Raw genomic sequence first — 27,904 nt, forward strand, 5'->3', positions numbered from 1 at the left:
CCTAATTTTCAAATTATTATAATTATGGCCACAGCTGGGGATTTGTTACTATTTGCCAGTTCTTTTCTTTTTATTTCATTTAAGCGCTGTCAGTTTGCAGGTATTTGCTCCCTATCATTGATTAAATATGGGGGGCTTAGGAGATGCAGACAGCCTGGCCACAACAAAATCTAGAGAGACCTTCTGCAAACAGCTTAGTGCCCTAATTGCAATATTCTATCTATACAACGATATCCTTTGTTTTAGCTTGATTCCCAGCCCACTGAAGATCATAAAAGGACTACCGTTTACTTCATGGAGCTCTGCAAACAACCCCCTGAAACCAACAAAAATCAGATAAGATTTCACAAAATATATAAGTACATAAATAAGCACTTCTTAGTGATCTGTACCACATGGGATATGACAATAAAATAATGAGTAGGCAGTATTCAAAGCTTTTCCTTCCCGGATCATCCAAAGGGCAGCTTTTATTCTAACACATTGTAAAGATTTTCCCCATTGTTTGAACCTCATTTGTCTGCCAACTCCGACGACATGTCCTAACCACACAAAGGACTAAAGAGGGGTGACATTGAAGAGAATCACTTTCAAGACGCGCAGGCATCAATAAAGCGGAATAAATTAGCTGCTCTGTGGAGATCTGTCACTAACGGAAAGAGAGCCAAGCCGAGCGGTGCTTCCGCAGCACAGTAAGGGTGGGAGCGGCTTTGGCAAGCAGCAGCAATCCCACAACAGCCGCATTTTTCATTACCTTTGTATGTCCAGTGCGTGAGGTGTGAGCAGCTCAGATGCACCAGGAGCAGGTGGGACAAGACAGCGGTGATCCACATGTCCCTCGCTGTATCTACGGTCAGAACCAAGGTGGGGAGTGCCTTTCTTTAAAAATCCTCAGGAAGCGTGAAGTACCAATTTACTCCAGGTCTGGCCTCGCCAGCACCCATCCCGCCCTGCTCCTCACCCATCACCCCCTGCTCCTCACCCACCCAAAACAGTAACAGCAAACAACGCCACAGAGACATTTGATTTGGACAGTCAGCTTTAAACGCTGAAGGTACTTTATCGATGCCCTGAACCAAGCCGCCCCTGCAAACGGAACAGTTTTCCCCTGATGGCCAAAGCTGACGGCCTCGGAGCTGCGGTCTGACCCGACTGCTACACACTCGCTGCCTACTTTTCCTGTCCGTTCCTTCCTGGTGAGCAGGTAGAAAAGCTTCATTGCGAGTAGGTGTAAAACAGTGCTTTGTAAGCAAAGATACCTAACACGGATCTCAAAACCCTGTCCTGAGGTGGCCAGCTCTTTCCCTGTTATACAGAGGAGGAGCCAAGGCAGAAGGCATTTAAGAGACTCGTTTTCAAAAGTTTTCACCATCTTATTAGAAGTCATAATTGTAGACACTCGGCTCCTTTGAAAAAATCAGGCTTCTAAGGCCAGATTGAAAAGTGTTCCACACCCACAGGCCCAGTATTTCAAAGCATTTTGCTTTCAACACCTTCCCTGGTCACTGAAAATCTAGTTTTGAATGTGAGAGATTTGCAACCTTTGGAAAATTCAGAGCTCTGAAAAACTGTTTAGATTGTTGAAAGATACAGGAGTGATAAAAGACGCTGAAACCCTGGTGGCTTTTTAAAACACACACAGGAATTCAAATCAAAACCAGTAGGTGTCAGATGTCTAAATGCTCTTGTGGACTTCAGCAGCTGCTCTGCACACCTTCAAACACTTGATTTCCTGAAAAATGTGTCCCAAGCACATAAATTGCCCAAGGTCCAGTGAAGAAGTCATTCGGCACACCAGGGAACAGACCATGGATCTTCTGCCTGCCTTTTTGTATCCTGTTCCCAGGCAGATGTCATTCCCTTTGAAAAGCCTTCTCCTCCCCCCAAGAGTGACGGACTGCTGACAGCCCTCTCTGCCCAGCAATGCCTCCCAACCCATAAACCCACAGTTTAATAACAAAAGGGGAGCAGAAATCTCCCCAGGAATGGAATTTTCACCTGGTACTGAGAAGAGCTACAGCCTCCACCAAATGCAGTACAATTTTGCCGCTCATTTCAGGTGACAGGCAGAAATATTAAACATTTGGCAAGAAAGCTCACAACAGGGAAATCTCAGCACGTCTGTTTGCAACGTCCCTGCCACTTGCAACAACGTTTGCCATTATTATTTTCAGCAATAAGGTATGCAATAACAGCAATTCAACAATGAGAGCCACAGGCGAGTTACGGATTTCACGTCAACTCAGGTTTCTAGGATTAGACTCTGCTGAAGAACAGAAGCAAGCTTTTTATTCAAAATCTTACTCTTTGGAAGTTTATTGTTAACATCAAAAGGCCTTTCCTGGTTTATGCAGTGCGTATTTAATCTTTGGCCACTGCTGTAATATCGAGTTGATTAACCAAATGTGTATTTTTCCGTCTCTCCCCTAAAGAAGTCATCTATTCTGACAGTTGCACTGAGCTGCGTGAGGACTAAACTAATCAAACCTGCCCTGCAATGCTCTTCATAATCCGTGTGTATCCAGTTGGGTAAATAGGCTTTGACGCTAACTGAGGGAGAAATCTGGGGGGTTTATACCTCTGTACACTCCAGGATTCCACACAGCAGCACGCGAGGGTGCGAGCAAGAGCCAAGAACAGGAGGTCACCTCTGCACCAGAGCATCCCTCCTGTCACCCTGCCTGTGCGCGCACCGAGAGTGTTTAAATGGGTGTCATTTAGGGACAAGGCGTTTCTCTTGCCTGCGCTTTATCGATCCGCTAGCGCAGTCTGCACAAAGGATTTGAAATAAAGCCCATTCGGGAATGTGCTGGTGCCAGGAGACTGGAGACGACGGGGAATTAATTTTTAATGGAGCTTTTGCAATATGCTAAAATTGTGACATTTCGCTTGGCATCAGCAGGAGCTGTGGGTGCTCAGCACATCCAAAAACCAGGTCTCTGTTAGCTCGAGTTAGCTTCCCCCGAATCAGCAGCTACTCTGGAATATACAGCAATCTGGGGAGAGGATTTACTAAGGGCACCAAGTATGAATTTGTGTTGGAGTTATGACAGAAAAACAATTTTAATTCAACTCTTTCAATGTATCTGAACATTAAGCTTCTAGCTGCAAGCTGAATAATACGGAAGGAGTCCTTCTCCTGTATAAAGTATTGCACACGTCAACAGTTGCTTATTGGTTCTTGGAGCTATAGCGTTTTTTAGTGTATATGGTATTAAACCTGGCTGGCTTGAGGCTTGTCTACACTAGTCATCCATTTTTCTACCTCAATATAACTGCTAGAGAGGTATGGCTGTAGTGCCTAGGAACTTCAGATATCACAGCAGGACTGTGCTTGAAGTAAACTGGTGTTTCCCAGGTGAAGCAGATTGTAGGTTTAACAGGAGTCATCTCTGCGCTCCAATTTAGGCAGTGGGGAAATCTAAAGTCAGGTATCTCGGCCGTGAATATTCGTGGCATGATTTCTTCATAACCGCAGGCCACTTTCACACAGCCTCCAGCCTCCCTCCTCCCACCCGACTACAGTAGGAAATAAGCCTTTAATCCCACATCATTGGCTTCCATGCACTTCGCTTTTATCTCTACAGTTTTCCCTGACTCCTTGCCATCTTTTAAACCCTGCTTCTCCCAGGCTATTCCCTCTGTCCTCGCTGGCCCAAAGCTCAGCTCAGGTCTGACTTTCAGATCCATTCTGAGCATTGGTAGCCACATTAAAACCTTGACATTGGATTGAAGTAGCTGGCTCAGTACCTCAGCGCTCCTTTGACCCAGAACTTGCAAGGGTTAACGCCTTTCCCTCTGAATCAGCGGGAATTTCATCAGGGGTTGCGGTAATAGCTGCATCCCTCCCAAGACCAGCAAACATTTGCCCAGGAACAGGGCTGTTTGATGTGAGCCGGACAGATGCCTTCAGGCAGGCTGTCTAGGTTTTCCTAAGTGAGTCTAAAACCTCTTCAAACAGAGCTCTCTCCGCTGAAGTCATGCTGGGGGGATAAAAGTAGTTCCAAAACTGGCCCTCACTTCTTTGACATTTTACCCATGCTTTTTTTTTTTTTTTCTTTCCCTTTTTGCTCCCCGGCTTTCAACTACCGAAGGAGATGACAGAAGTCAGAGGTAGGAAAGCACTAGAATTCATTTCTCCAGTTCACACAATCCCTTTAGGCTTCCTTGCTCTTATATAATATTTTGATGTGCATGGCTAAATTCACCTTCTACCGACATAAATTCAGATACATTTGTTGATTCTACTGAAGCTTTGTGATAGAAACGGGCTTTGAGGCAGTCAGGGGTAGGCACTGGAGGTTTACACCAGTGTTCCTAAAAGTAGGATTTGTCCATTTGAAAACAGAGAGGTTTCCTCTGCAAATTCCATCTCACGGTCTAACAGATCTCAGCATTAGCTACCTGCAGTTCGTTGTCAGCCTAAATTTTCTTTTGCTCAGTTTCAGCCAATTACTCTTCGCTGTAGCTACAGCCCTTGGATTATCTTAAAATACTTTTCCCTCTTTAATGTTCGCATCACTTCTGGGGTGGTTATCACCTCACCACGAGCACGAGCAGCCTTTCACTCGCCATTTCCCCGAGGTGGCGAAGAGGACAACGGGATGCTCTAAAATGGAGAGAACACGGTCAAATAATTCCTCTTCATTTTCATTTCTAGGAAATGTAATTACAGTTATAGGTCTATGTAGGTCTGCTCGACAGCCTTTGCTAAAAGTGACTTCATGTTCTGGATCTCTGTTTGAGCCTTTGAAAAAAACAAAACGTGAAGGGAGGATTAGGAGGAGGGAGGTCAATCTTCCCTCTGCATTTAGTGGGAGGTACGCAGGAACGTGGCCTGAGCGCAGGCGTTGAAGGAGTGCTGTCGAGAGCCGGTCTGGGAGAAATTTCTCCATCATACCAGGGCATTTTGCTGTGGATTGCAGGGTGGTGGGATAAAGAAGGAATAATTCAGTGGCAAGACAGCTAAGCAGCATGTGCAAATAGCTGCCCACCTTCTCAGACACTGTGTTATCAGCATTTTATACGTATCTGCACCTCCTTCCATAACAATATTCATTTTGCTCCTGATCTCCCAGTGTAGTAACACGCAGAGGAAGCACAGTTTCTGCTCAGTCTCTCTGAAAATCAATATTATCAGTGTATAAACACAGGAGAAGACCCTAAGCCCCTTAACAAACAAACACTCTTCACAGAACAAATACGGGCTCTGGAAATGCGGCTGTTGCCCATTGCTGGCTAAGCACTTCTCCTTTCTTGCTTCAGCTGCGTTGTGTGTTGAGCAGCTGTGACATCCAGTGGCCAAACACAATACAGTTGGGCTTGGTACAGAATTCTTCATACATGGTAACAATAACAGAGCCCTTCCATTGCGCTTTTCATCTTTGAAGAGCTGTACAAACATTCATTAACCCCTACACAGCTCAGTGAGGCAGATGAATGTAGTGACCCTAAAAGTACACGTGAGCAGGGGAAACCACTGTCCAAGCTCTCCACAAGCATGGCAGTCAGCTCCCTGGGGGGGTGAAGAGCCTGCCCTCAGGTCAGAGTGCAGCCACCCAGCTGCTGACAGATAAGGGATCAGAAAGGTGCAGCTCATTCAGCTTCTGATGAAGAGGTCACACCCGGGGAAGGGTTGTCTTCTTCTTTAGAGCCGGGGAGCCCATGGTCAGGGACTGAGGAAAGCTAAACAGGAGGACAGAGCAGAACCAGAGCTGGTTTGGAAGAGATGCTTTGTCCAAGGCCTGGCTGGAGGAAAAGGCTTCTGCAGTGCTTTTCTGGAGATGTCAGAGGGCTTTGTTGATAGATGTGGAAGGGAGCACAAACATGGATTTGGACTAAGAAATACAGTGAAAATGAAGAAATGAGACTGTAATGGCATCCCAGCGGTTAACTGGGATTCCTGTTGTGACAGGTAAATTGGAAGATACAGAAAAGAAGAAAGCAAATCAGTGGAAAACAGGAGCTGAGTCTCACCCGTGGAGCAGGGCATCCCAGATTGATGCTAGCAAATATCTATTCCACAGAGAAAAAAAGAAAGAAATGGACCAAGAGATGGCTTTTCACAGGCCCATGTGAGTGGGGAGGAATAGTGGGTATGAAGTCTTTGACAGAGGTTTCATTGCAGCGTTTAGTGCATCTGCTGCATTTCAGACGTTGCCCAGCTGTTTGCCTGTGCTTGAGGTATGCACTGAGGGAGCTGAAAGGGAGGGCTGGGGGTATTTGCTGAGCTCCTGACAGACTGAGAGTTAGTTTTCAGTGAGCATTGTAGGTGCAATTACTCCATGTCTCATAGAGCGTGAGATCCAGGAAGCCACGTTAAAGCGAAGTGTCCAGGTACAAGTTTGTTGCCTTAAGCTTCCTTTCTAGCCCGTGCAGAGAAACAGCCTTGATACAGATGCTGTGTTTCATGTGGGTATCTCTGAGCTCAGTCCAGACACGCCTGTTTCCTTTTGATTATGAAAGCAGGTTTGCATGACTCAGAGATCCAAACGACGGACAGATGCATCCAGTTTCAGAGATCAAGAAATCAGTCCCTGCTTTCCCCAAGTCATCTGTGCCCCAGTGTTTGCTTGCTCAGACCTGCAGCCTGTTTCTGCTGCAGGCAAGGGCCATGCAGGGACATTCAGCAAGGTCAGAAGCACCCACAGCTCCTTCTCTCCCAGTAGCTCATCCCCACTGCACTCTGCCCATGCAACGGTGGGGGGGGGGGGGGGGGGGAAGCAGTAGGAGATAAAAGTGATTCCCATGAGAACGAGGTGGATTTTTAAGGCAGGAAGACAACATAAAGGAAATTTAAATCCTACTGTCTGTGTTGTACCTGTTCTGTGGCAGGAGAATCCTGCTTGATAACCTTTCTGCTTTACATAAGTATTATGCACTCATTAAGAAAATAAATGAGTTGCTATTGGTTTACTCATTCTGGTTTTTTCAGGTTTCCATTCTAAAAAAAAACCCTAATATATATATATATATGCCACATCTAATTTCTTAATGGCTAATCAATTCCTAGCTTGCTTTCTCCTTTATAGCAGAATATATTTCAAAGTGAGAGGGAAAGACCTGCTCAGCACCGAGTCTCGAACACCCTGTAAAAGGCAGTGCAAGACTCACACACTGGCCTCTATAAAGGGGATTACTTAATGGTCTCATCATGGTTTGAATGAGCAGCTATGGCCTTTGGATGCCCAACTCCTGGCAATTAATATCCAACTGGTTTAAAAGCATTCAGTCTCACCTCAGATCACCGTATCAGAGCATTAGCTGCTGGGAAATGTACTCTTTGGTATTAGCACACTTGTTTGTGCATTGGTTCACTTCCAAATAACCCTTCACCATCACCTGAAAATGCATGTAGTAGTTTTATATGTAATTAGGATTTACAGTAGTTAAAAAGTAGTATATATTTTTCTTATTCCAGCCATCTTTCCTGCTTTTTGGTTGTTGCCATGGTCGTTGTGCAGTAATGCTCCATTTTAAATCAAATATCCCCAAAATATTCTGCCTAGTACATGAGTGCCTAACACAGCTCTCCCATACTTATGCAGGCTGATGATTGACCCACGCTACATCTTGATGGCTACATACAAACCTGTGTGCATAGCATCACTCCTCAAAAGTGGGCAGTTAGTCTAATGTCACCTGGATCTTCAGCATCCGCTAAACCCCCTTCAGTACTGAATGAACTCTGAGCTCCCATTGCGTAGGAAATCAGGCATAAAATTCTCTGGCCAAGGTCTGTAAGCTCTCTGCCCTGTCCTTGCTGGCTTGCAAACTGGGGACAGTCATTTCCATAGAAAATTCAAATTCCAAACCTACCAAAGCCATCTGGAGCTGGAGAAAATCAGAAATCCGGCTGTCGGGTGAGATAGCAGGCTGAGGTCCCTGTAGCCAAGCAGGGTTTGTCACTCTGGCAGCAGATCCTCACTAACAACTCTCAGTTTAATTTTTGTGCTGTAATTGTGAGTTTCTACATGACAACCTGAAAAGATCTAATTCAGTCTAGGTCCTTGCCCTACAGACCCCAGTCGTTGTACTGAAATTACATTCGACTGGCTATTAAATGCAGGAGCTGGGGGCTTTTAAATCATTTTCAGGACTCTAACCAGTCCATCTCTAACATCCTAGGAAAAGACAGGAGAAAGCAGAGAAACGGTGGAAGTTATAAGCATTAAGAAAGACATCAGGTCTGTCATCTCAAGTAATTTCATTTTTCACATTCATAAAAACTCTGGTGTTTAATTGCAGAGTTAAGCTGTAAGACAAAAGCATGACAGAAAAGGGGGATGAGAAGTAAGAGAGAAGGATGTAAAATCAGAGGAGGTTTTGAATGCCTGGAAGAAAACATCTTAAATACTCATTCAATAATTTTAATAGATACCCAGAAACAGCATTAGTCAGGCTCTGCCATTACCTTTCCAATGAATGTTCCTTAAAAATACCACGATCTGCAGAATCAATGAAGAGGAGAAATCTGAGCGACAGAGTGCTGACTTCTGCATCCGATCGCCTTCCTCCGGAGAACTCACCGCGACTGCGGTGACGTAGGAACGCAGTCAGAAAGCCTCACTCGTAAGGCCACTTAGCTGCAGCGCTCCTTCTCGAAAAGAAACCTGTCAAAACATCAGCAGGCTGGCACTTGCAGAGCTGGCGGATAAAGGAGATGAGGGCGGTGCGTGCACGGCAACCCAGACACATGTTCTTCAGGTATTTGGTGAGGCACTGGGGGGAAATAGAAGTCCCCGAGTATTCAGGAAGCGCGTTCAAGGTGCTACGAAAGCGCACGCCCTGGAGTGCACCCTCCACTGTGTAATGGTTATTAAGGATATTAATGCACCGGCAAACAAGTCCTGATCTGTGGTGGTTCCGCTCCCCGCCTTGGCATCCTCAGCCGTTGGAACCAGTGATTCCGCACTCTGCAAAGCTCTGAACTCTCCTGCCCAGCCGCTTTAGACAGGGAAGGAAAAGGCTGGCCTAGTCAGCTTCTGTGCCCATGAACACGATCAAAAAACTTACATACATTACACTTACAATTCTGCCACGGCCTGTGAAGCACAAGGAGCGACTAGGCCTTGCAATGGAAGGGGATTTTGATCACAAGAATTGTTTTAATTGCTGAGTGATGGATGCCTGTAAGCCAGACTTTCATTGGTGTCTTTTCCCCATCCGCTCCATCAGCAAATTACCCCAGTGTGTAAGTGTACTTGCGTGGGCTGTCAGACTGGATTACTAGCTACAGTGGCTTTATGTTTCCTTAAACTCTCTGCTCCCAGTGTGCACCCCATTAGCCATACATACCACTCCCAAACCATGAAAGAAATATATTGTCTTAAAAGAGTGCACTGGGTATTTGATTAACCAGTAACAAGCCCGGATTCCCACAGAAACTCATGCCAGCTAGATATTTCATAGTCTTAGGGATGCTCAACTATTTTTTAAAGAAAGAGAAAAAGAAAAATAAGGTAGGATACATAACCGAGTGTGGCATTTTTACTATCAGCTCTGACTTTTGTTTTAATATGCATGGTACCGTGCAAGTTTAAATGTGCTGACCCAGGAAAAACTATACCAACACCTGAACAGTGCCAGACTTCTGATCATGGATGCCTGATCAATGGTGCCTCTAGCTACTGCAGTGCCAGCGTCTTCAGCTGCTCCCTCTCTTACGGATACACGATTCAGTGGAGCGGACGCAGCTCTTGGCATGGCCTCTGTGGCCAGGACCGTGAGCAAGACCGCGCGAGTAGGGGAGGATGCAGGTTCTCAGCACACAGCTTGTTGCTCACACTCCAGTGGAGGAAATTTGCTTGCTTTGTGCTGCTTTTGTGGTCACAAGGAAAGCAGAGCCTGGGCAAGGGACAAGCGGGAGAACCTAGGCTGGCCGCCTAAAGCCAGTCCTCTCTCACAGCTCTGGTTTGGTTGAACAGGAATACAGAGCTGCAAAAGGCTCAGTGCTCAGCTTCTCAGGCCAGAGGGTTTGCTTTACACTCCACTTCTGCCCACCACCAAGCTTATTATGACCTTCCATTACATGTCTTCTATTCCCAGAGCACCCTACCGTACTTCACCATCAGTCATTTGCTCAGCTGCTACAATGCTGAATTTCCCCCGGCCTTAGGCTTTCTTGTGCTCCATCTTTTCTAGCTCATTATAAGACTCAGCATCTCTATGTGCTATTCCATGCATAGCAATCAAGGCACTTTGTAAAAGTGCGAAGATGGTGGAGCATCTCTAATCCGGCAGTTATCCAGAATAAAAATCCAGGTTCATGATCTCCAGCAGCTGATTGCTCAGGAGCGTGCTTTTGCAGGGAATGCTCCCCACTCGTGCCTTCGCACCAGGAATGGTAAGGCTCCAGGGTAAGTCAGGCACCTACTGCCAAGGACACAGCTACGAGGGGTGTAACATGCAGTTTTGGGGAGGCTGGCAGCACTTCTCCTGGCCAATATCGCTGTAGCTCGGCTTTGTGCACCCCAGCAGCATTTCAAGTGGATTCATGGCTGTGCAGCCCACATGAATCTGCTCCCCCAGCAAGGCAGAAACACGAAAGCCAGCACGCAGTGCTGCGCTAGGCATGTGGGCCCTATTGCACTGTCACAAAACAGCTTGGGTTTCCAGCGGCATCTCCTTGCCAGGAGCCCAGGAGCCATGCAGGGGGGCCCGCGGGGTGCTGTGTCAGCATGGCGTGTCTAGGGAAGGCAGTCCGTTCAAGCAGATTTCCTTTGCTGTTTATTAGACTTCCAGCTTGTCTCGGGGGGATGTTCTCAGGAAGGGAAGAAAAACGTGCCCAGAAGAAATGATCGGTCGCGGTCAGGCTGGCAGGGCGAGGCAGTTCTGGAGCAAGCACAAACATAACGAGCTTTGCAAGCAACAAAGTGGCTTTGTACGGTGCAGTCAGGATGAGCTGGGCACTGTCAGACCGCTGAAGCCCCCAGACCCCAACTCCAGCCTTGGGGTCCTCCACAGATTTGATGTTACGTGCTTGAACTACTGCAGAGCCAGGCCCCACCAGTCTGAACACGGGCTGTGTCGTGTCAGGTGAAAGGGGAGGAAGCAAACCCCAGGGAACTGGGAGTCCCCATGGGATTACGTGCATGGTTCTGGGCTCTGCTGTGTCCCAGCAACGCAAAGCACTGGTCCCTGCTCGGGGCTCCTCACACCACGGCTGGGGACCGTGCTGTGCCTTGAGCAGGAGCAATCGTGTCCATTAGTGAAGGCTAAGGGAAGGTGAGAGGGGACAAGACCGTCCCTTTCCCAGGTCAGCCGATGGCCTTGTTCAAATGTTTTGACCTTGTAATGGGATTCCCCTCCTGGCAGACTCCCTTCCTCAGTGCAATGTACGACTGTCCCTCAGTTAAAAAACCCTGGAAGAAAAACAGGCTTAGGGGAAGCTGTTCTCCATAATAAACCCACAAAGACCTTGTGTTATCACTGCGACTTCTCTCGTGTACCCAGTGCAGCGCATTCCCCGGGAGCCGTACCACCACAGAGAGCCGGGAAGAACGGTGGCAACCGGGGCTGGGGGGGGAGCAGGCGTGGCCCCCCAGCACCACGCACACCTGCAGTCGAACACCCCAGCCCAGAGCAGGAGGTGGAGCAGGGCCTTGCAGGCAGCCGCTGCCGGGGGGAGTTGGCTAAATCACTCCAGGTGTTAATGGGGTCCCTCGGCAGCGCGGCCGCTGGGCACAGCTCACGGGAGCGGTCACGCTCTCGCCAACCACCACGATGCTGCTGGGCCCGTGGGAAGCTGGGCATTGCTTGACGGGGACGGAGGCTTTGCCGCTCCCATCGCACCCAGTTCATTACAGAATCACAGAATGGTAGGGTTGGAAGGGACCTCTGTGGGTCATCTAGTCCAACCCCCCTGCTGAAGCAGGGTCACCTACAGCAGGCTGCACAGGACCGTGTCCAGGAGCGTCTTGAACATCTCCAGAGAAGGAGACTCCACAGCCTCCCTGGGCAGCCTGGGCCAGGGCTCCGTCACCCTCAGAGGGAAGAAGTTCTTCCTCATGTTCAGACAGAACTTCCTCTGCTTCAGTTTGTGCCCGTTGCCCCTTGTCCTGTCGCTGGGCACCACTGGAAAGAGTCTGGCCCCATCCTCCTGACACCCACCCTGCAGATATTTATAAACATTTATTAGGTCCCCTCTCAGCCTTCTCTTCTTCAGGCTGAACAAGCCCAGCTCCCTCAGCCTCTCCTTGTAGGAGAGATGCTCCAGTCCCCTCACCATCCTCGTAGCCCTCCTCTGGACTCTTTCCAGTAGCTCCTCATCTTTCTTGAACTGGGAAGCTCAGAACTGGACACAGTACTCCAGATGGGGCCTCAGTATGGCAGAGCAGAGGGGAAGGAGAACCTCCCTCGCCCTGCTGGCCACACTCCTCCTCATGCACCCCAGGATCCCATTGGCTTTCTTGGCAGCCAGGGCACGTTGCTGGCTCATGGTCACCTTGCCGTCCCCCAGGACACCCAGGTCCCTCTCTGCAGAGCTGCTCTCCAGCAGGTCCACCCCAGCCTGTACTGGTGCCTGGGGTTGTTCCTGCCCAGGTGCAGGACCCTGGTTCGCACCTCACTGTAATGCAGCAGAATAAACAATTAGCAGTGAATAATTTGATTTTTTATTATTTTTTTTTTTCTCCAACGTCCGCAGAGGGATCGGAGCTCTTCAGGTGCCGGAGTCCCTCTGTCCTGGCAAAGCCTTTAACTCTGCGGCCCGCTGTCGAGCTCCGTTATTTTCACCCCGGCACGTCTTGGGGTGTCAGCGGCCTGCGCGTGGAACCGGGCAAAACGTGGAAAAGTTTTTTTTATGTCTGCACACCGTTCCCCGAGGCGCCATGGCCGACCCAGCGAGGGCTCCTTCCAAACACCCCTCCCCCCCACGGAGCGTGATGGTTATTCGCTTCCCACCCAAAGCACCAAGTGATTGCGTTCCTAAGTCGCTCATTTCCCGGCAGGAAGCAGCCTGCAGAGCCAGGGTGCGGTGTGCCGGTACCGCCTGTCCCCGGGCCTCCACGCGTGGGCCTCGCCGGCCCCCGGCTTGGCCACGCCAGGACACGCAGCCTCCCCCCCCTCCCCACTTTGGGATTTTCCATGCGGCGAATGGCAGAGGCCGCCTCGGCACGTAGCGCACGCACGCGAGCCCACCTCTGGCGAGAGGCGGGGGTAGCCAATGGGAGAGCGGCGAAGGGCTAGGTGGGCCAATGGGAGAGCGGAGATAGGCCGAGCCGGCCAATGGCGAGCGGGAGGAGGGCGGCTCATCTGCATGGGGTGGGCTATAGCCTGGCGTCCGCGCGGTCGCTCCTTCCCAGTGTGAGGTGAGGCGAGAGCGGCGCTGAGGTGAGTGTGGCGGCGGGGGAGGCCTCCGCGGCCCGGCCCCTCCGCGAGGAGAGAGGCCGCGGTTCCCCCTCTTCCTCCCCTTCCCCTCGGCGGCGGCTCCGGAGCCCCCGCCGCCCCCCGTGAGATGGGGCCTAGGCGGGCTCCGAGCGGGTGGTGGCCGCCGCGCACCGCGGGGGTGGGGGGAAGGCCTGCTCCGGCCACAGCCCCGCCAGCCTGCGCGGGGGGTGGGGGTGCGCCTGTAGAACCTGGGGAATATGGTGGGTGAGGGCTGCTTCCGAAGGCAGGGTTTAACCTCTCTCTCTTAATGATTAACAGTCGCTCTCGGATTGCGTGTTGTGAGTTGGACCTTCCCCTCTTTAGTGGCAGCGGATGTCCTTCAGCTTCGCATCTCAAATGTTTAATGTCAGCACTCAAATCTGTGTGTCCTGGGTTGCCCGGTGGGGTTGACTGAGTGCTGGTTATCTCGACGCAGCACTTGTGGGGAGTAGCACCTGACGATTTGATGTGCATCTCTGGATGTTAAAGGGGGGAGGGGGGAGAGAATTTGCCTCTGAACCGGCTTGCCTCGTGCAGGGTTGCGGGAGAGGATCTTGGTCTTTCTCCTGGTCCGTTACTCGAGTGCTGAGTCACAGGGCAGGGCTGTGACTTTCCGAGCCTGGCAGGATGTAGTGAAGTTTGTCATCCGAACCCACAGACTGAGGCAGTGCAGTTTCAGGCCTCCATCTTACTAAGCAGTGAGAAGAGAAAGTAGTTCAACATGTCTGTGACTTACTCCCTGCCGGGCATTGTTTAAACCACATTGCTTCATGTTACAGAGCATGGAGGTGAATCAATACCACGTGGAACATTAAGGAACAGGGTTCAAAGGTGCCCTTGTTGGTCCACATTTGCCCAGTGTTTAGCAGTGCTTCAGCATTAGAATTGGTATGTTAGGATCTCATACAGTGAGGTCGGAGGTTTAATGAGCAGTAAGCTTTTTTCAGACTGGTGATGGTGTGAGACTTGCAGTCTTACAGGACGTTGAAGTGTTGTGTAAGATGTCCACTGATAACTGTAGGACACTTAACTTGGGTAGTTCTTTCTATTGCCAAACTTTACTGTTGTTTTTTAATCTCTGTTTAGGTGCTTGTAGTGCTCAGTCTTAACCCTGTCTTGACTGAAGAGAAAAGTGGCTGCAAAATAGCTCACAAGTACAGATTTTAGTGGTAAAGTTGGCTGTAAACGAAATCTCTGGAAATAATTTTAAGTTGGAGCAGCCTGCATTGCTGTTGGAGTACTGCATTCCCTGGCTGGAGCACAGGATCAGATAGGCAGTAAGTGGTGATTTGTCAGACTTCTGTTGATAGTGAAGCTAGTGCTCAGAACTGGCAGTGGCGCGTTGGGCTGTAACTTAGCCTTGAAGTAGGTAATAACATGTGAGCTCGTGGGAAGGCCCGGAAAGCTGATGTGTGTGGTTCTTTTCCTGAAGGGAGGCCTTGACCTTGCAAGCAGATCATAGTACAAAAAAGAGTTTAAGGCAATGCATGTGTGTGTTTGGCTAGCTCCATCACGAAGTACAAAGGTCTGGCGCAGGCAGCGCTATTGATGAGTGCTCTCATGTTCAGTTAGCATTTCCACAGCTAGATCTGTGCATGGGCTGACACTCACTTGCTAGATGCGTTGACTGAATTGATTAAGGCAGAACATGTAATGCTCAGCTTGTGATGAGCTAAACAGCAGCAGATTTTTACCCAGGAATAGCTCAGTGGGAGGACTGTTGAACACAGAAGTGAGGGTGGGTTGCAAAAGGAGCCCCAAAAAAAAAAGTGTGAGGAATTTCTGGAATGGCAAAGTGCTGTGAGATGCCTCCTCCTAAAGAAAAGGGAGGGACTACTGGAGAGGTCATTTGTCAAGGACGCTTGAGTAGTGTCAGACCTGGCAGACATCACCAGTGGAAGCTCTTGTAATGTGTAATCCTGAAGTGCCATCTTTTTTGTGAAGGTGAACAAACTGTTCTTGCATGGCCCTAAGACTTCCTGTGAGCTGGCTGTGCTTTCAAAGGGTAAGGCACCTTATGTTTTGTCAAAAGCCATGGTTCTGAAAATGAAAGTAAGGCATAGCAGGTGCCAGCCCAATAAGTGCTGAAAGCCCTTTCCTGTTAGCCATTGCTCAGTGCAGGTGCAGAGAGATAAGTGTTAGCATGGATGGGACTGATAACTGGAGAGTTGCAGGGATTTATTTCTAGCTTGTATATTTAGTGATTAGAGTTAGTAGTGGCATAGTGAAGGCCAGCTTGCAGTAAGCTGTCTTGCTTCTGAGGTTAGTCGTATCCTGTGTCAGGGTGTGCGCCTTACTGGAACGCAGGCAGTAGCTGAAGTCTTTGAGCTGCCTTATATGATATGCTGCTTAGAGACAGGACAACTGGAAGGGACACTTCAAGCCAAGGGGAAAATCCAAATGGTTACCCGCGTTTTTAAAGTGGGGAGGGAAATCTTGCTGTGGAATGAGTGTATGAAGCTAACCCTCCCACACGCTCTCTGTACAAGCAGCAGAATTTTGAAGGTCCTGTTTTCTTAACTTTGCACTAACTGCAGAGAGCTTCATGACCCTTTCTGTAAACAGGGTTACTGCCCACACTGGCTTGCCAAAAAGCCAGCTTCCAGATAGTTCTGCTTGTGAGGCTGAGCTTTCTTTTCTGCGGATGAGCTCGGTTTGGTGCCAGTCGATGGCTTGCAGGCATTTGTATGACTTGGTTTTTAAAAGCTGAGCTTACGTAAGCATTCCTCACTGCAGTTTTCTTAAGGATAAGTGTATAGATTGGGGGGCGGCGGGCGAAGAATTTGAAAGATTGCACTGATTTTTCTTCCTTTTAAGAGGAAAAGCTATTCCTGTAAATACTCAAGACAGGGTGTGACTATTAATGTAAGTTCCTAATTAGAGCTGTGGCTGTCTGTGTCTATTTCAAGATAGGTTACATTAGGCACTGAGCAGCTGCACGATAAGAGCTGTTGCACTTTAAGCTTGTAAGAATTCTGACTAGTAGCAGAAATTTCCTGTATTAAAATGGCTTAGCTGCTCTTCTGTGGTGAGGTGACATTCCCTTGGATCTCTCTGGAAACAAGGCTGCTGGTTTTAGACTGTTCTTCCCACCTAGGTTGAGACTTCTGGCCTCTCAACATACAACTCTAATCCTCACCAAGTATAAAAAGTTTTCCTAGTTGAAATAGTGTGAAGTGATGTTTTTGAACTGTTCTCGTGGCTGCAGGTGTTACTACAGGATATAAATGTCAATCTGATGCTAGCAGTGGCAGTTGTTGCATGGTGAGAGGCATTGCAAGGCTTGTGAGGTCCCTGAGGGGGTTCTGCACCCTTGAGCTGTGTGGGAGAGGGCTGAGTGAGAGTTGGGTGGTGCCCCTGATTGTCTGTGGCCAGTTCAAGCTGCTGGAAGTGTCCAGGGAGCACCAGCAACCAGGGTGTGGAAACAGGGAGTGGACTCTCTCGGAAGTGGCATCAGCAGTTTGCGTGGCAGCTCTCATGGGAAGGCCGTGGTAGTGATAGGGCTGCTGCCTGCTCTGCTCACCTGCAGGCTCAGGCTGCAGCATGGTGGTCACCCTAATTCAACTGGTGGCTCTGCAAGCCTACCCAGAAGCTTCAGCCCGGCAACATGGACAGTGGGATCGAGTGCACCCTCAGCAAGTTTGCCAGCAACACCAAGCTTTGTGGTGCCGTTGATGTGCTGGCGGGAAGGGATGCCATCCAGAGGGACATGGGCCTGTGAGAACCTCATGAAGTTCCACAAGGCTAAGTGCAAGGTCCTGCACATGGGCCAGGACCATGCTAAGCACAAACAACAGGTTGGGTGGAGAATGGATTGAGAGCAGCCCTGAGGAGAAGGACTTTGGGGTGCTGGTTGGTGAGAAGCCCAACAGGACCTGGCAGTGTGTACTTGCAGCCCAGAAGGCCAGCTGTATCCCAGGCTGCATCAAGAGAAGCATGGCCAGCAGGGTGAAGGAGGGGATTCTGCCCCTCTGCTCTGGTGAGACCCAGCCAGGAGTCCTGTGTCCAGCTCCAGAGCCCTCAGCACAGGATAGAGCTGGACCTGTTGGAGAGGCGCCAGAGGAGGCCACAGCAATGGTCTGAGGCCTGGATCCCCTCTTCTGTGGGGAAAGGCTGGGAGAGCTGTGGCTGTTCAGTGTGGAGAAGAGAAGGCTCTGGGATGACCTTAGAGCAGCCTGCCGGTACCTGAAGGGGCCTGCAAGAAAGCTGGAGAGGGACTTTTTACAAGGGCAGGTACTGATAGGACATGGGGTAATGGCTTTAAACTGAAAGAAGGGAGATTTAGATTAGAAATAAGAAAGAAGTTCTTTATGACGAGGGTGGTGACGCCCTGGCACAGGGTGCCCAGAGAAGTGGTGGCTGCCCCCTCCCTGGCAGTGTTCAAGGCCAGGCTGGATGGGGCTTTGAGCAACCTGGTCTGGTGGAAGGTGTCCCTTCCAAACCATTCTGATGAATGCTAAATTCTTCTTTTCAAGTGTTCAAGATGGCCATTCGTAAGATCCATGCCCGTGAAATCTTTGACTCTCGTGGGAATCCCACTGTTGAGGTAGACCTCTTTACCGACAAAGGTGAGTCCTTACCTCTATATGTTTATTCTTTTCTTGTAGCTGATAGGACTAAAGAGGCAGTCAAAAGTGTACAAACTGTGGTGTTCTAGTGGTGGAATTGTGCTTATTCTTTCCTCCATCTATGTAACGTGTTCTGAGCTTGCTATGAGACTTGCAGGAAAAACCTCTACCTTGTTCTGCTGGGATGAATTTGCTGAGCTCATGATAGTGGCCTGGACAGTGAAGGGTTTTTTTTGAAGTGTACTGCTGCTTACAGTTTAAATTTCACAAGTTTTAATCTAAACCTGCCTTCCTCTCCATGCCCCGAGTGCAAACTGGGATAGCGCTTGCAAATGTGGAGCCCTTCATTCCTGTCCTTAAGCAGCTGCTAATGGTCTTAGTTTTTAGTGTTCCCTAAACTCTGTATGAGTGCACTTGAAATGTCATTCTTGATTTGTCTAGTAGTTAGTTTGTGTAACGAAACAGTGTTCTGCTGTCGAGCTGTATCTTCCCTGCATAAGTACTCAAGCATCGCTGACCAACTTGTCTAATTGGGTTTTCACATGGAACATCTTACATTTTTAATTGTTGTAGGACTTTCCCTTAGTCTGTTAGTCGTTCGTCCCGTGTCTGATAGGATCTGACAAAGGCATTGTGCAAACACATACCAGTGTGGTTTGGTGGAATGAGCAAACACAATAGCTGCAATACACTAACTAAATAGCTGATCTTTCTGCCTCAAAAGATTAATGCAGTCATTTAATGAGATTGCCTCTACTAAGCTCTTTGCTGTAGTGGGATAAGGGAAAGACTGGAGACTGAAGCTGGCATCTTCAAGCACAGGCAGAACAGGCTTCAGCGTACTGATTTTCTCAGAGTTCAGCATCCTTGGCTGGAAGAATGGCCTGGCTGGGTGGTTGTCCTGTCATCAGAAATGCTCAGAACTGGTGTTAACAAAAGGGGCCTCCTAATTGTCCCTTGTATGCCGTATCTCAGAAGAATTTAAGAGCTCGTATGCCAGACTGAGCTCGAAAATAAATTAAGTGAATAAAGCTACCTTTCTGGAAGGGGAATGGATGACTTTCTGAACTTAAACACTTGAAATACACCGTGGGAGAGAATGAGTGAATCATCTTGCAGTTGATCAGTATGAGGGAGACACTGATAAATTGGTGGTGCTGTAAAGGACCAGATAGTTCTCAGGATCACTGTATAAGTGAGCAGAAATGTGGTTTAGAGATTGTCTCCCCTCCGCAGGGGTGGAAGTATGCCGTAGGTTGGGGTGGCGTATGGGTGGAGAACGTTTTGTGGGTTCGAATGTGCTAAGACAGTTCTTTGTTCTGTTGTAAACAGGTCTGTTCAGAGCTGCTGTTCCCAGCGGTGCCTCAACTGGAATCTATGAAGCTCTGGAACTTCGTGACAATGACAAGACACGCTACATGGGAAAAGGTAAACCTGAGTTTTGGTACCCAGGTTGGCTGGCTTACAGTGGCTCTGTTGCTGTATATACTTATGCTAGATGGTAGCAGAGGACTCATGGGCTCCTTACTGCTGTCCATGTTCTGCACAAGGCGTGGCACTGAAGCAAAAGCAATGGTGAGGTGATAGCAGTGCATACCATGCTCAGGCTGTGTTGCTGGGGCAGAGGTGAAGCACAGACTGCTGCATTTGCCTGGGGACAATGTGGAGAGTGACTCTGCCTCCAGCAGTGCAGCTGCGTAGTGGTGGAGATCACTGTGCTTCCGTAGATGGGTGCATGGAGCTTGGGTGTGCCAGCTAGGTGGTAATGTCTCTGGCACAGTATGCCCAGACGTACTTTGTTACGCCATTCCTGTTGCCCTGCATGTTGGTGCTTGTCAGAGTACAGCGTGCTTTAGTTTAGATGCTACACTACTACCTGCTCCGAAAGGCTTGGTGATACTGCAGCTAGTCACAAAATCTCTTCATAGACCAAGTTTTCAGAGAACTGTTAAATGTGTCTGCTCTGGCACTGTAAACTCCTTACATCCCAGCATGTTAAGTCCTGAACCTGAGGTTTATGCCAACTGCTGACCACAGCTAACGTGCAGCTTTGCGCTGGTAATTGTGGAAGACACTTTTGTTTCAGACTAGATAATAGCTAAAGCCACTTTATCTTTTTATCTGTCATTATAGGTAGCTGAGATACTTAAGTTTATGTTAGTGGCATAATATTTTAGTTGTCTAGGGACTGATTGTATGTTCTGAAAGGAAACTAAGCAGCGGTCACCAGACTGGCTTGGGAACAAGTGTGGGGGAAAATGAATAGCTGCAAACAAGATGTCACTACCTGATAAACATCCTAATAGTAATTCTTACGTCTACTCCAAGAGCTTGGACAGTCAGGACTGCTTTTTAGCTTGCTGCTGTAAAGCATTGTGTCATGCCTTGCAAGTACATGCAATCAACTTAAATTTTGGCTGGGAGAGAGTGTTACTTGTCTTCAAACTTTTCTGCCAGTCAGGTGAAAGGAAGCTGAAATATTTTGTGGCTGTTAAGAAAGAGCGGTTAGAGTGGGTAACTACTGAATGGAACTTGGAGAGCCTGGTCTAAAAAGATTCATTGTTGTTATTACTTTAACACAGACTAAACTCCTAGGTGACCGAGTATCCCAAAGAGCTGAAGAGCTTATGCTGTTTCCCTAGGGTATTGTTCCTTGAGAAGAGTAAATGTGTACTTACCTCAGTGTGCTAAATGTGTGTCTGCTTAGAGCTGTTAAATCTGATCCTACAGGCAGTTCTTCACAGGACTTAACTGGACAGTAGTCTGAGCTTCTGCACCAGGCTATCACAGCTGAAGGTTTTTGGCAGCTGGGGAAGAACATGAAATATGAAAAAATAATCACCAAATGGGATGAGTTGCAGGTAGCTGTTAGGTCTTTTGTAATACCAATCTGCAGACTTAGACCATTTAAAGGGCAATTAATGTGGTTCAGGGTGCACTTAATTAGCATTCACCAGTTCTGAAGCTGAGGTCTTTGGAAACCTTTAAACACTATGCAGGGATGCCAGTATTCCTGAAGCTAATATTATTGGTAGCTGACTAATTATGGTCTCTGCTTATGGGGAAGAAGGAAGTTCACACTGGAACTACTGGTTTATGCAGTGGTGGGTTCACGTAGATTAGAAGGATGGTGCCATGTTCATGCTGTATTATTATTTAAGAGCAGACAATCAATTTCTGTGCCTGCATCCATGTACAGAAGCATTGTGTCAAGTGTAAAACATGCTAAGGTGATGCTTTAGCAGTGTTGCAGAATGATAGCAGACAGTGAAATGCCTGAGCTGCTGCATGCTGGACTTCTGGGGAAACGTGTATCTTTCCCTTTACTCATCCATTCTGTGAAATTCCTTCTCTAAATGCTGTCATTCAGCCACTCGAGGTTTTGGTCCACAGTGGTGTTTGCAATAGTATGGATAACCAGGTGGAAAGACCAGATACAGCTTTGCTGGTGGTGCACAACTTCTTCCACCCTTTGAACCTTTTGTTTCTAGTCTGCTGCTCAGTATCAAAACAGTTGTGGACTTGTAGGTCTGTTTACCTATTTGAGTCCTTTTCTTTTTCTTGCATGATTGGCTTTGTTTTGGGCTGTGAGTCTTCATCTCTTCCTTGATTCTCTTGTCCATTTCACTTCTGTCAGGTGTATCCAGAGCTGTTAAATATGTTAATGAGTTCCTGGCGACAGCATTGTGTACACAGGTAATGGATGTGCTTTCAGTGCAACCTTGTCACTTGGATGAATTTCTCCAGTGCATGGTCTTGCAAACTAACATTGCAGCAGGCATTCCTAGATGATGCTGACGTCATGCAGCTTCCATTGAATTGAGGTGACCTCCTGTAAGTGTTCAGATTTGGCTGTAAGCTCAGGTTGCATTGGGGTTTGAATAGCATGAGGTGGTATTCTTGCGATTTTACTGTTCCTGAGATCACCTACTAATGCCTGCATAACCAGTGTGGTTGACCAGTGTCCGATTTGCCTGTTCCTTCCAGGTGTCTCAAAAGCTGTTGAGCACGTCAATAAAACAATTGCACCTGCATTGATTAATAAGGTAGGAGCAATCTATCTTCTGCTAACATCAGATAGTGTCAGTCCAGTGTGTCCTAACTGAGGAGTTCTCTCTAGAGACAGTTACCGGAACTGTGTTACATTGGAGGGGTGTTAGCCTGTGTCTGGGGGTGCACGTGAACAAACTGACCTACAGCCATTGCTTTACTTAATGACTGCATATCTAACACTTAATCAAAACAAACTCTAGCAGCCTAGTGTGGTAGTGTGCAGAAATACTTAAGCACCTGGGAACTTCAGTAGCATGTGGTTGAGATACAAGCTGCTTTATGCTTAAAAGGGTGGCTGAATGATGCAGAGGGCCTCGGCGTTATCCAAGCTGGCTAATTTGGAAGGGGATCTGAGGGGACCCTAGTAAAGCCTGCGTGAGCGAGATTCCTGTGCACTGTTTGGGTGCTAAGCTCCAGCTAGAAAGGATGGTGCAAAAGGAAGTGGTAATGCATAAAGTGATTGCACGTTGTTTGGAACTGTCACTAAGATTATGTACGAAGTTACAAATGGATGTGTGTCATGAGCAAGCTGGTTGTCTTTGAGCTTGCACTAAAGGGGCGGGGCATAAACTGGGCCTTTCTCCTATGCCATGCCAGGTAGATAGCAGTGTAAATGGCAGGAAGTCAAGGGACATGACAGCCTTCCACCTGTGAATGCAAAGAACAAAATGAGCTTTTGATGTCTCCAACTTGTCAGCCTTGGTGTGCTGGAGGTGACCCGAAGATGCTGCTGTGTGATAATGACAGGAACTAGTCTCTTGAACTGTTGGTAGCTGCCCTTAGGCAGGTGTTGGTGCCTGGCAGGAAAATAAAAATGCAGTGGGTGGATCGGACTTTGTAGAGCCATGTTTGGTGTCAAACAGTGCTTTGATTTTCTCTGCAGAATGTCAACGTTGTGGAGCAAGAAAAGATTGACAGGCTGATGCTGGAAATGGATGGATCGGAGAACAAATGTAAGTGGGCTTTGTGTGGCAGTGAGGAGTGAAAAGATGAGGATTGGTTTACAGAATTCTAGCTTACCTTAGCAGAAACAATGAGCGGTGCATGGCATATGCAGTGCACTTCCATAAGCAAGATCATGGTGCTGGTATTGCTGAGTCTCTTTAGGAAGACATAACATTTCTATAAACAATGTTTTCCTATTTCAGCCAAATTTGGTGCCAATGCCATCTTGGGTGTGTCTCTGGCTGTCTGCAAAGCTGGTGCTGCTGAGAAGGGTGTCCCCTTGTACCGTCACATTGCTGACCTTGCTGGAAATGCAGAAGTCATTCTTCCAGTTCCTGTAAGTCTTGTGATATCGCTAGCTAAAGACTTGATCTGACCAGGTGCTTCAATGATGTCTTGTGGTCTTGGATCCCAAGTTTTCGAGAGAATGAAGAGTCTTAACATAAATGCTGTTATCAGTTTACCCTGAAACATTCTAACTTGACTTTTCTTGGTTACTCCAAGGCTTTCAACGTGATCAATGGTGGCTCCCATGCTGGCAATAAGCTGGCTATGCAGGAGTTCATGATCCTCCCTGTGGGTGCTGACAGTTTCAAGGAGGCAATGCGCATTGGTGCAGAGGTCTATCACAACCTAAAGAACGTAATCAAGGAGAAGTATGGCAAGGATGCAACCAATGTGGGTGATGAGGGTGGTTTTGCCCCCAACATCCTGGAGAATAAGGAAGGTAAGAATGAGCTAAATGTGGGAGGAGGCGTAACTGATAGCCAGAGAATGAAGACCATACCTGTTTGAAAGGAAAGCAAGATGAGTAGGTTCTAGGACTTGCTGCTGTTTCTTTGTTCTCCTTCTTACCCTGACAGAGTCTCCAAGATGGCGTAGTGGTGTGGTCTAGTATAGGACCACAGAGCTGTTCCCTTTGGATATCAGTTGATGCAGTTTGACAGGATGGCTTTGACTTCAGTGCTTCATTACCGTTTCATTCCTGTAGCAGCTTAAAGGAATCTTAGCCCCTTCCAGTTGAGAAGTGGTGTGGGAATGTCCGCATGCATTGCAGGTTTCCCAGAACCCAGTAGTCAGTTTAGTGGAGTTGTTTTCCTCCTTTGTCAGCAGAAAAACAGTCTGAACTATGCCTGGTAATGTGTGGGAGTGTGTGAACGCTTGCCTGGGAAGCTGAGGCATCTGCTGCTTCCACAGCCAAACAGTTCTGTTCAGAAACCTGTGGGAGAGGGAAGCAGTTTGTCTTGTGGGAAGTGAAATAACTGTTCCTACGAAAAAAATGTATCAGAAGAGCTATTTTTCTGCCTCTCCTGCAGAAATGGAGCTGCTATTAAGCCAGTAGAACGCTAGCACTCTGTTAAGCTACTTGTTACTTCAAAAGCTATTGGTTATATTATCGTTGAAGGTGGCCTCTGAACTGCATTGCCTGATACTGAAGGTACTGAGCCAGCAGCAGAAATCGGGGTGTTTCTGAATCCCAGAGCTGCGTGCAGCTCTTGCTAGGTCTGTACCCTAGCAGACATGAGTGAAGATGTCCTTGAATGACTATTACAGTCCAAGGAGTTTGTGTTTCTGGCAGCTGCTGCTTTTGCAGTTTGTACTACATTGACATCTCAAAAACAAACCAAAATGAACCCAATCAAAACCATTTGAGCTAAGCTTCCTACTGTAAATAGCCTGGCTGATCCAGCTGCTTGGCTTTGAGTTGGAGGTGACTGGGAGAGCGTTACTGTTCGTGACCATACTGAATTGCCTTGCTTGGACTCTGCCAAACAGGGTAGCGTAGTGGGTAGTATCCAGAGACTCCAGTTGAGTCTGTTCCCTCTTTGGCATATAAATGTGCAAGTGGAGAACAGGTAGGTGCAAAGAGAGGGTGCCCTGTGCAGAGGCAGGCTGTGTATCACATTGCCTGTCAGGGTTTGGATGGTCAGCACCTGATCTGGAGCTAAAAGGGATTAAAGTGCAGTCACTGCTTCCTGCCCACATGCATAAAGCTGAAAGAGGATGTAGTATCATCTAGTACTAAGCTTTCTGGGCTAGCGTGGAGTCCTGCCTGAAGAGATTATGAATCCCATAATGGTGTCTCAAGGGTATTACAAACTAAAAGCAGTGTTAAAGTAATATCTTGTTCCAGTCAGTTCAGAAGTGGGAGAGTTAAGAGCCTTTTCTACACAGCCTTTGGGCTTTCCATAGGGGGTCATGGAGATTCTTTGCCAAGTGAATGTACTGGTTTTGGTAAATGACTAGCTTTAAATTCAGATGTTTGGGTGGAACTCAGAAATCCCTTACCATGTTTCAGCTCTGGAGTTGCTGAAGACTGCTATCAGCAAGGCTGGCTACTCTGAGAAGGTTGTCATTGGCATGGATGTGGCTGCCTCAGAGTTCTACCGTGATGGAAAGTACGACCTGGACTTCAAATCCCCTGATGATCCCAGCAGATACATTACTCCTGATCAGCTGGCTGACCTGTACAAGGGCTTTGTCAAGAACTACCCCGGTAAGTTGTTTGTCAACAAGAAGCACGGTAGTAGTGGTGAATAGGGGTTGATTGCTGAAGGAAAGAGTTAGTATGCAGCATCCCTCATAAGAGGGATCAAGAGCAGAACACACAGCTAACCTTTTAGGAGTCTTAAGAATGCTCTCTGAGGTGGGTGGTACTTGACTGCAGCGCCTTGGTACGAGTGCTTTCAAACAAGACTTTTGAGTGGCATTGTCTTAAAGCTCCTTGTGTCCCTCTGCAGTGGTGTCCATTGAAGACCCATTTGACCAGGATGACTGGGCTGCATGGAAGAAGTTCACTGCCAGTGCTGGCATCCAGGTGGTTGGTGACGATCTGACCGTGACCAATCCAAAGCGTATTGCCAAGGCTGTGAAGGAGGAATCCTGCAACTGTCTCCTTCTCAAGGTCAACCAGATTGGCTCTGTGACAGAGTCCCTGGAAGCGTAAGTTCTCCCCTCTTGGCCATTGCAGGGAGAGGGATTGACTTATTGAGGGAGATGAACATGTTGACTGGAGCTACTGGAATAGAAATCTGTTTATTTGGCATCTGTGAAAGGAGAAGAGTTGTTAGCTAATAGAGGATATGGACAAACCTGTACCTTCATGGTCTTGAAGTTATATTGGGCACATCAAACAACTTCACTGGGTCTAAGCATGTGTAAAAGCAGCTCTTTGTCTCTGCGTTGTTGTGTGATCCTAACACGTACCAAAGGGCAGTTCTGTCTTGCCAAAGTGAGGAATGCCTGCTGCTTGGCAGCACCACTAGAGCAAAGGCTGCTGAGCAAATGAGGACGGTGTGGGGCTTCAGCTGTTTATCTCTTCTAGCTGCAAGCTTGCCCAGTCCAATGGCTGGGGTGTGATGGTGAGTCATCGCTCTGGAGAAACCGAAGATACCTTCATTGCTGACCTGGTAGTTGGTCTCTGCACCGGTCAGGTTGGTATCTACTGCTGTAGTTTGCCTTTTTGCTTGGTGCAATAATATGGTGGTGAAACCATGCTGCACAGTGGGTGGGATCTGTTCTGACTTAACACATACAGATCGAGGAAGCTGATTTGTCTGATGGGAGTGTGACAAAGGAACATGTTATCTTGTGTAAACTCGCCTTCAACCACCAATTTAAAAAAACTTGGTGAACTCCAGTGGGTGTATTGGGACTTGGTCATACTGAAACTTTTAGCAAGCGAACAATCTTTATTACTCCCAAGCCCTATCCTGTTTGAGTATACAGATATTTAGAGCTTGATGCTGAAATAAAGCTTGTGATTATGCTGATTACCCTGAACAGAATATTATAGTTTTGTTTTAGCATCCGTGGACTTACTTCTGCTGTAGTTCTTTACTAACTTTGTGATTTCTCTTTCAGATCAAAACTGGTGCCCCTTGCCGATCTGAGCGTCTAGCCAAGTACAACCAGCTGCTGAGGTGAGACTCGGGGCAGGTGGAAGCATTGAGGGTTAAGCCTGGCATAGAATGGATGCTCCACTAACGCATTCAGGGCACAGCTTGGTCTTCTGCATCTTGAACACTCTGCAGCTTAAGGACATAAACTGACACTGGCAGAGGTGCTTTTTGGGCTGGTGCAGTGCTAGCAGAGCTGGCTGTAGGCTAAACGATGAGTTGGCTGGGTAAGAGGAACCTCATGTAAAGCATCCTGTCGTACTGGGTATGAGACATTGTCCTTCTGTCTGCATGGTGCTGTTTCCTTGGGCAAGCATTTAAAATGTTTGGGTAAAGTTTATGTGAGATGGGTGATACCGACCAGTGCAGTTGAACATGTGTAGAACTGAAGTTGGTTGGTGGGAGCTGGCTTGTGGTGCTGTGGTGGCATCTTCAGTACCAGGTAGATCTGGTGATTTAGTGTAAGGGCAGCAGCTGTGCTAATGCAGGAGTCCTACACTGTCTGCTGACACCCAGCCCTCTCTTCCCTTTCCATCAGAATCGAAGAGGAGCTTGGCAGCAAGGCCCGTTTTGCTGGAAGAAACTTCAGGAACCCTCGTGTCAACTAAGCTGTGTGGATCGGTCAACCCCTGTTCTGGTTTAAAGCAGTAGTTGTCTACTTAGATTGCAGTTACTTATACTAGAAAGATAAGGGCAGCTGAAGGAAAAAGACTGGTTCGCAGGTCCTCTTCCCCCCCAGATGATTCCTTTGCATAGTGTTTTCACCAGCTCTAGTCTGTTACTTGTAATGCTCTACTGCTTTTGTAGAACAGTCGCTGTGGGGGTTTCTGTGTATTAAACACCCTCTGGGATCACGACCTTGTGACTCTGGGCATAAACACTTTTGATTCCTTTCTCTGCCTGTCTGGTCTTCAATGTTTGGAGCTGTGTGACTTGCAGTGCAGTGAGAGGTACCTGCAGACAGAAATAGTAGTGTTTTTACATGTGACAAATAAAAGCATCAAACAATCCAACGAAGCGTGGCTTTGAGTTACTTTGGGGGAGACTGAGGAGCGGGGATGTGATGCCTGC

At 47.9% G+C, this 27,904-nt stretch overlaps 1 protein-coding gene across 2 annotated transcripts; it reads left to right on the forward strand.

Annotated features, from left to right (window-relative positions):
• The first annotated feature begins 13,234 nt into the window (after window positions 1-13,234).
• On the forward strand, window positions 13,235-27,846 carry ENO1 (enolase 1). 2 transcript variants are annotated; one of them, XM_075437139.1, is made up of 12 exons: window positions 13,235-13,332; window positions 17,844-17,936; window positions 19,269-19,364; window positions 21,574-21,632; window positions 22,873-22,942; window positions 23,138-23,271; window positions 23,439-23,661; window positions 25,234-25,431; window positions 25,676-25,877; window positions 26,260-26,368; window positions 26,799-26,857; window positions 27,372-27,846. In XM_075437139.1, exons 2-12 carry the CDS (start codon window positions 17,852-17,854, stop codon window positions 27,439-27,441), a joined length of 1,305 nt encoding a protein of 434 aa, XP_075293254.1. In that variant the 5' UTR covers window positions 13,235-13,332; window positions 17,844-17,851; the 3' UTR covers window positions 27,442-27,846. The 2 variants fall into 2 exon arrangements, with proteins under 2 accessions (XP_075293254.1, XP_075293253.1); XM_075437138.1 differs by lacking the exon at window positions 21,574-21,632 and adding an exon at window positions 21,924-21,982.
• Window positions 27,847-27,904: the final 58 nt, after the last annotated feature.

The sequence above is a fragment of the Opisthocomus hoazin genome, chromosome 16 (assembly GCF_030867145.1).
Source record: "Opisthocomus hoazin isolate bOpiHoa1 chromosome 16, bOpiHoa1.hap1, whole genome shotgun sequence".
In the NCBI taxonomy this organism is placed as follows: Eukaryota; Metazoa; Chordata; class Aves; order Opisthocomiformes; family Opisthocomidae; genus Opisthocomus; species Opisthocomus hoazin.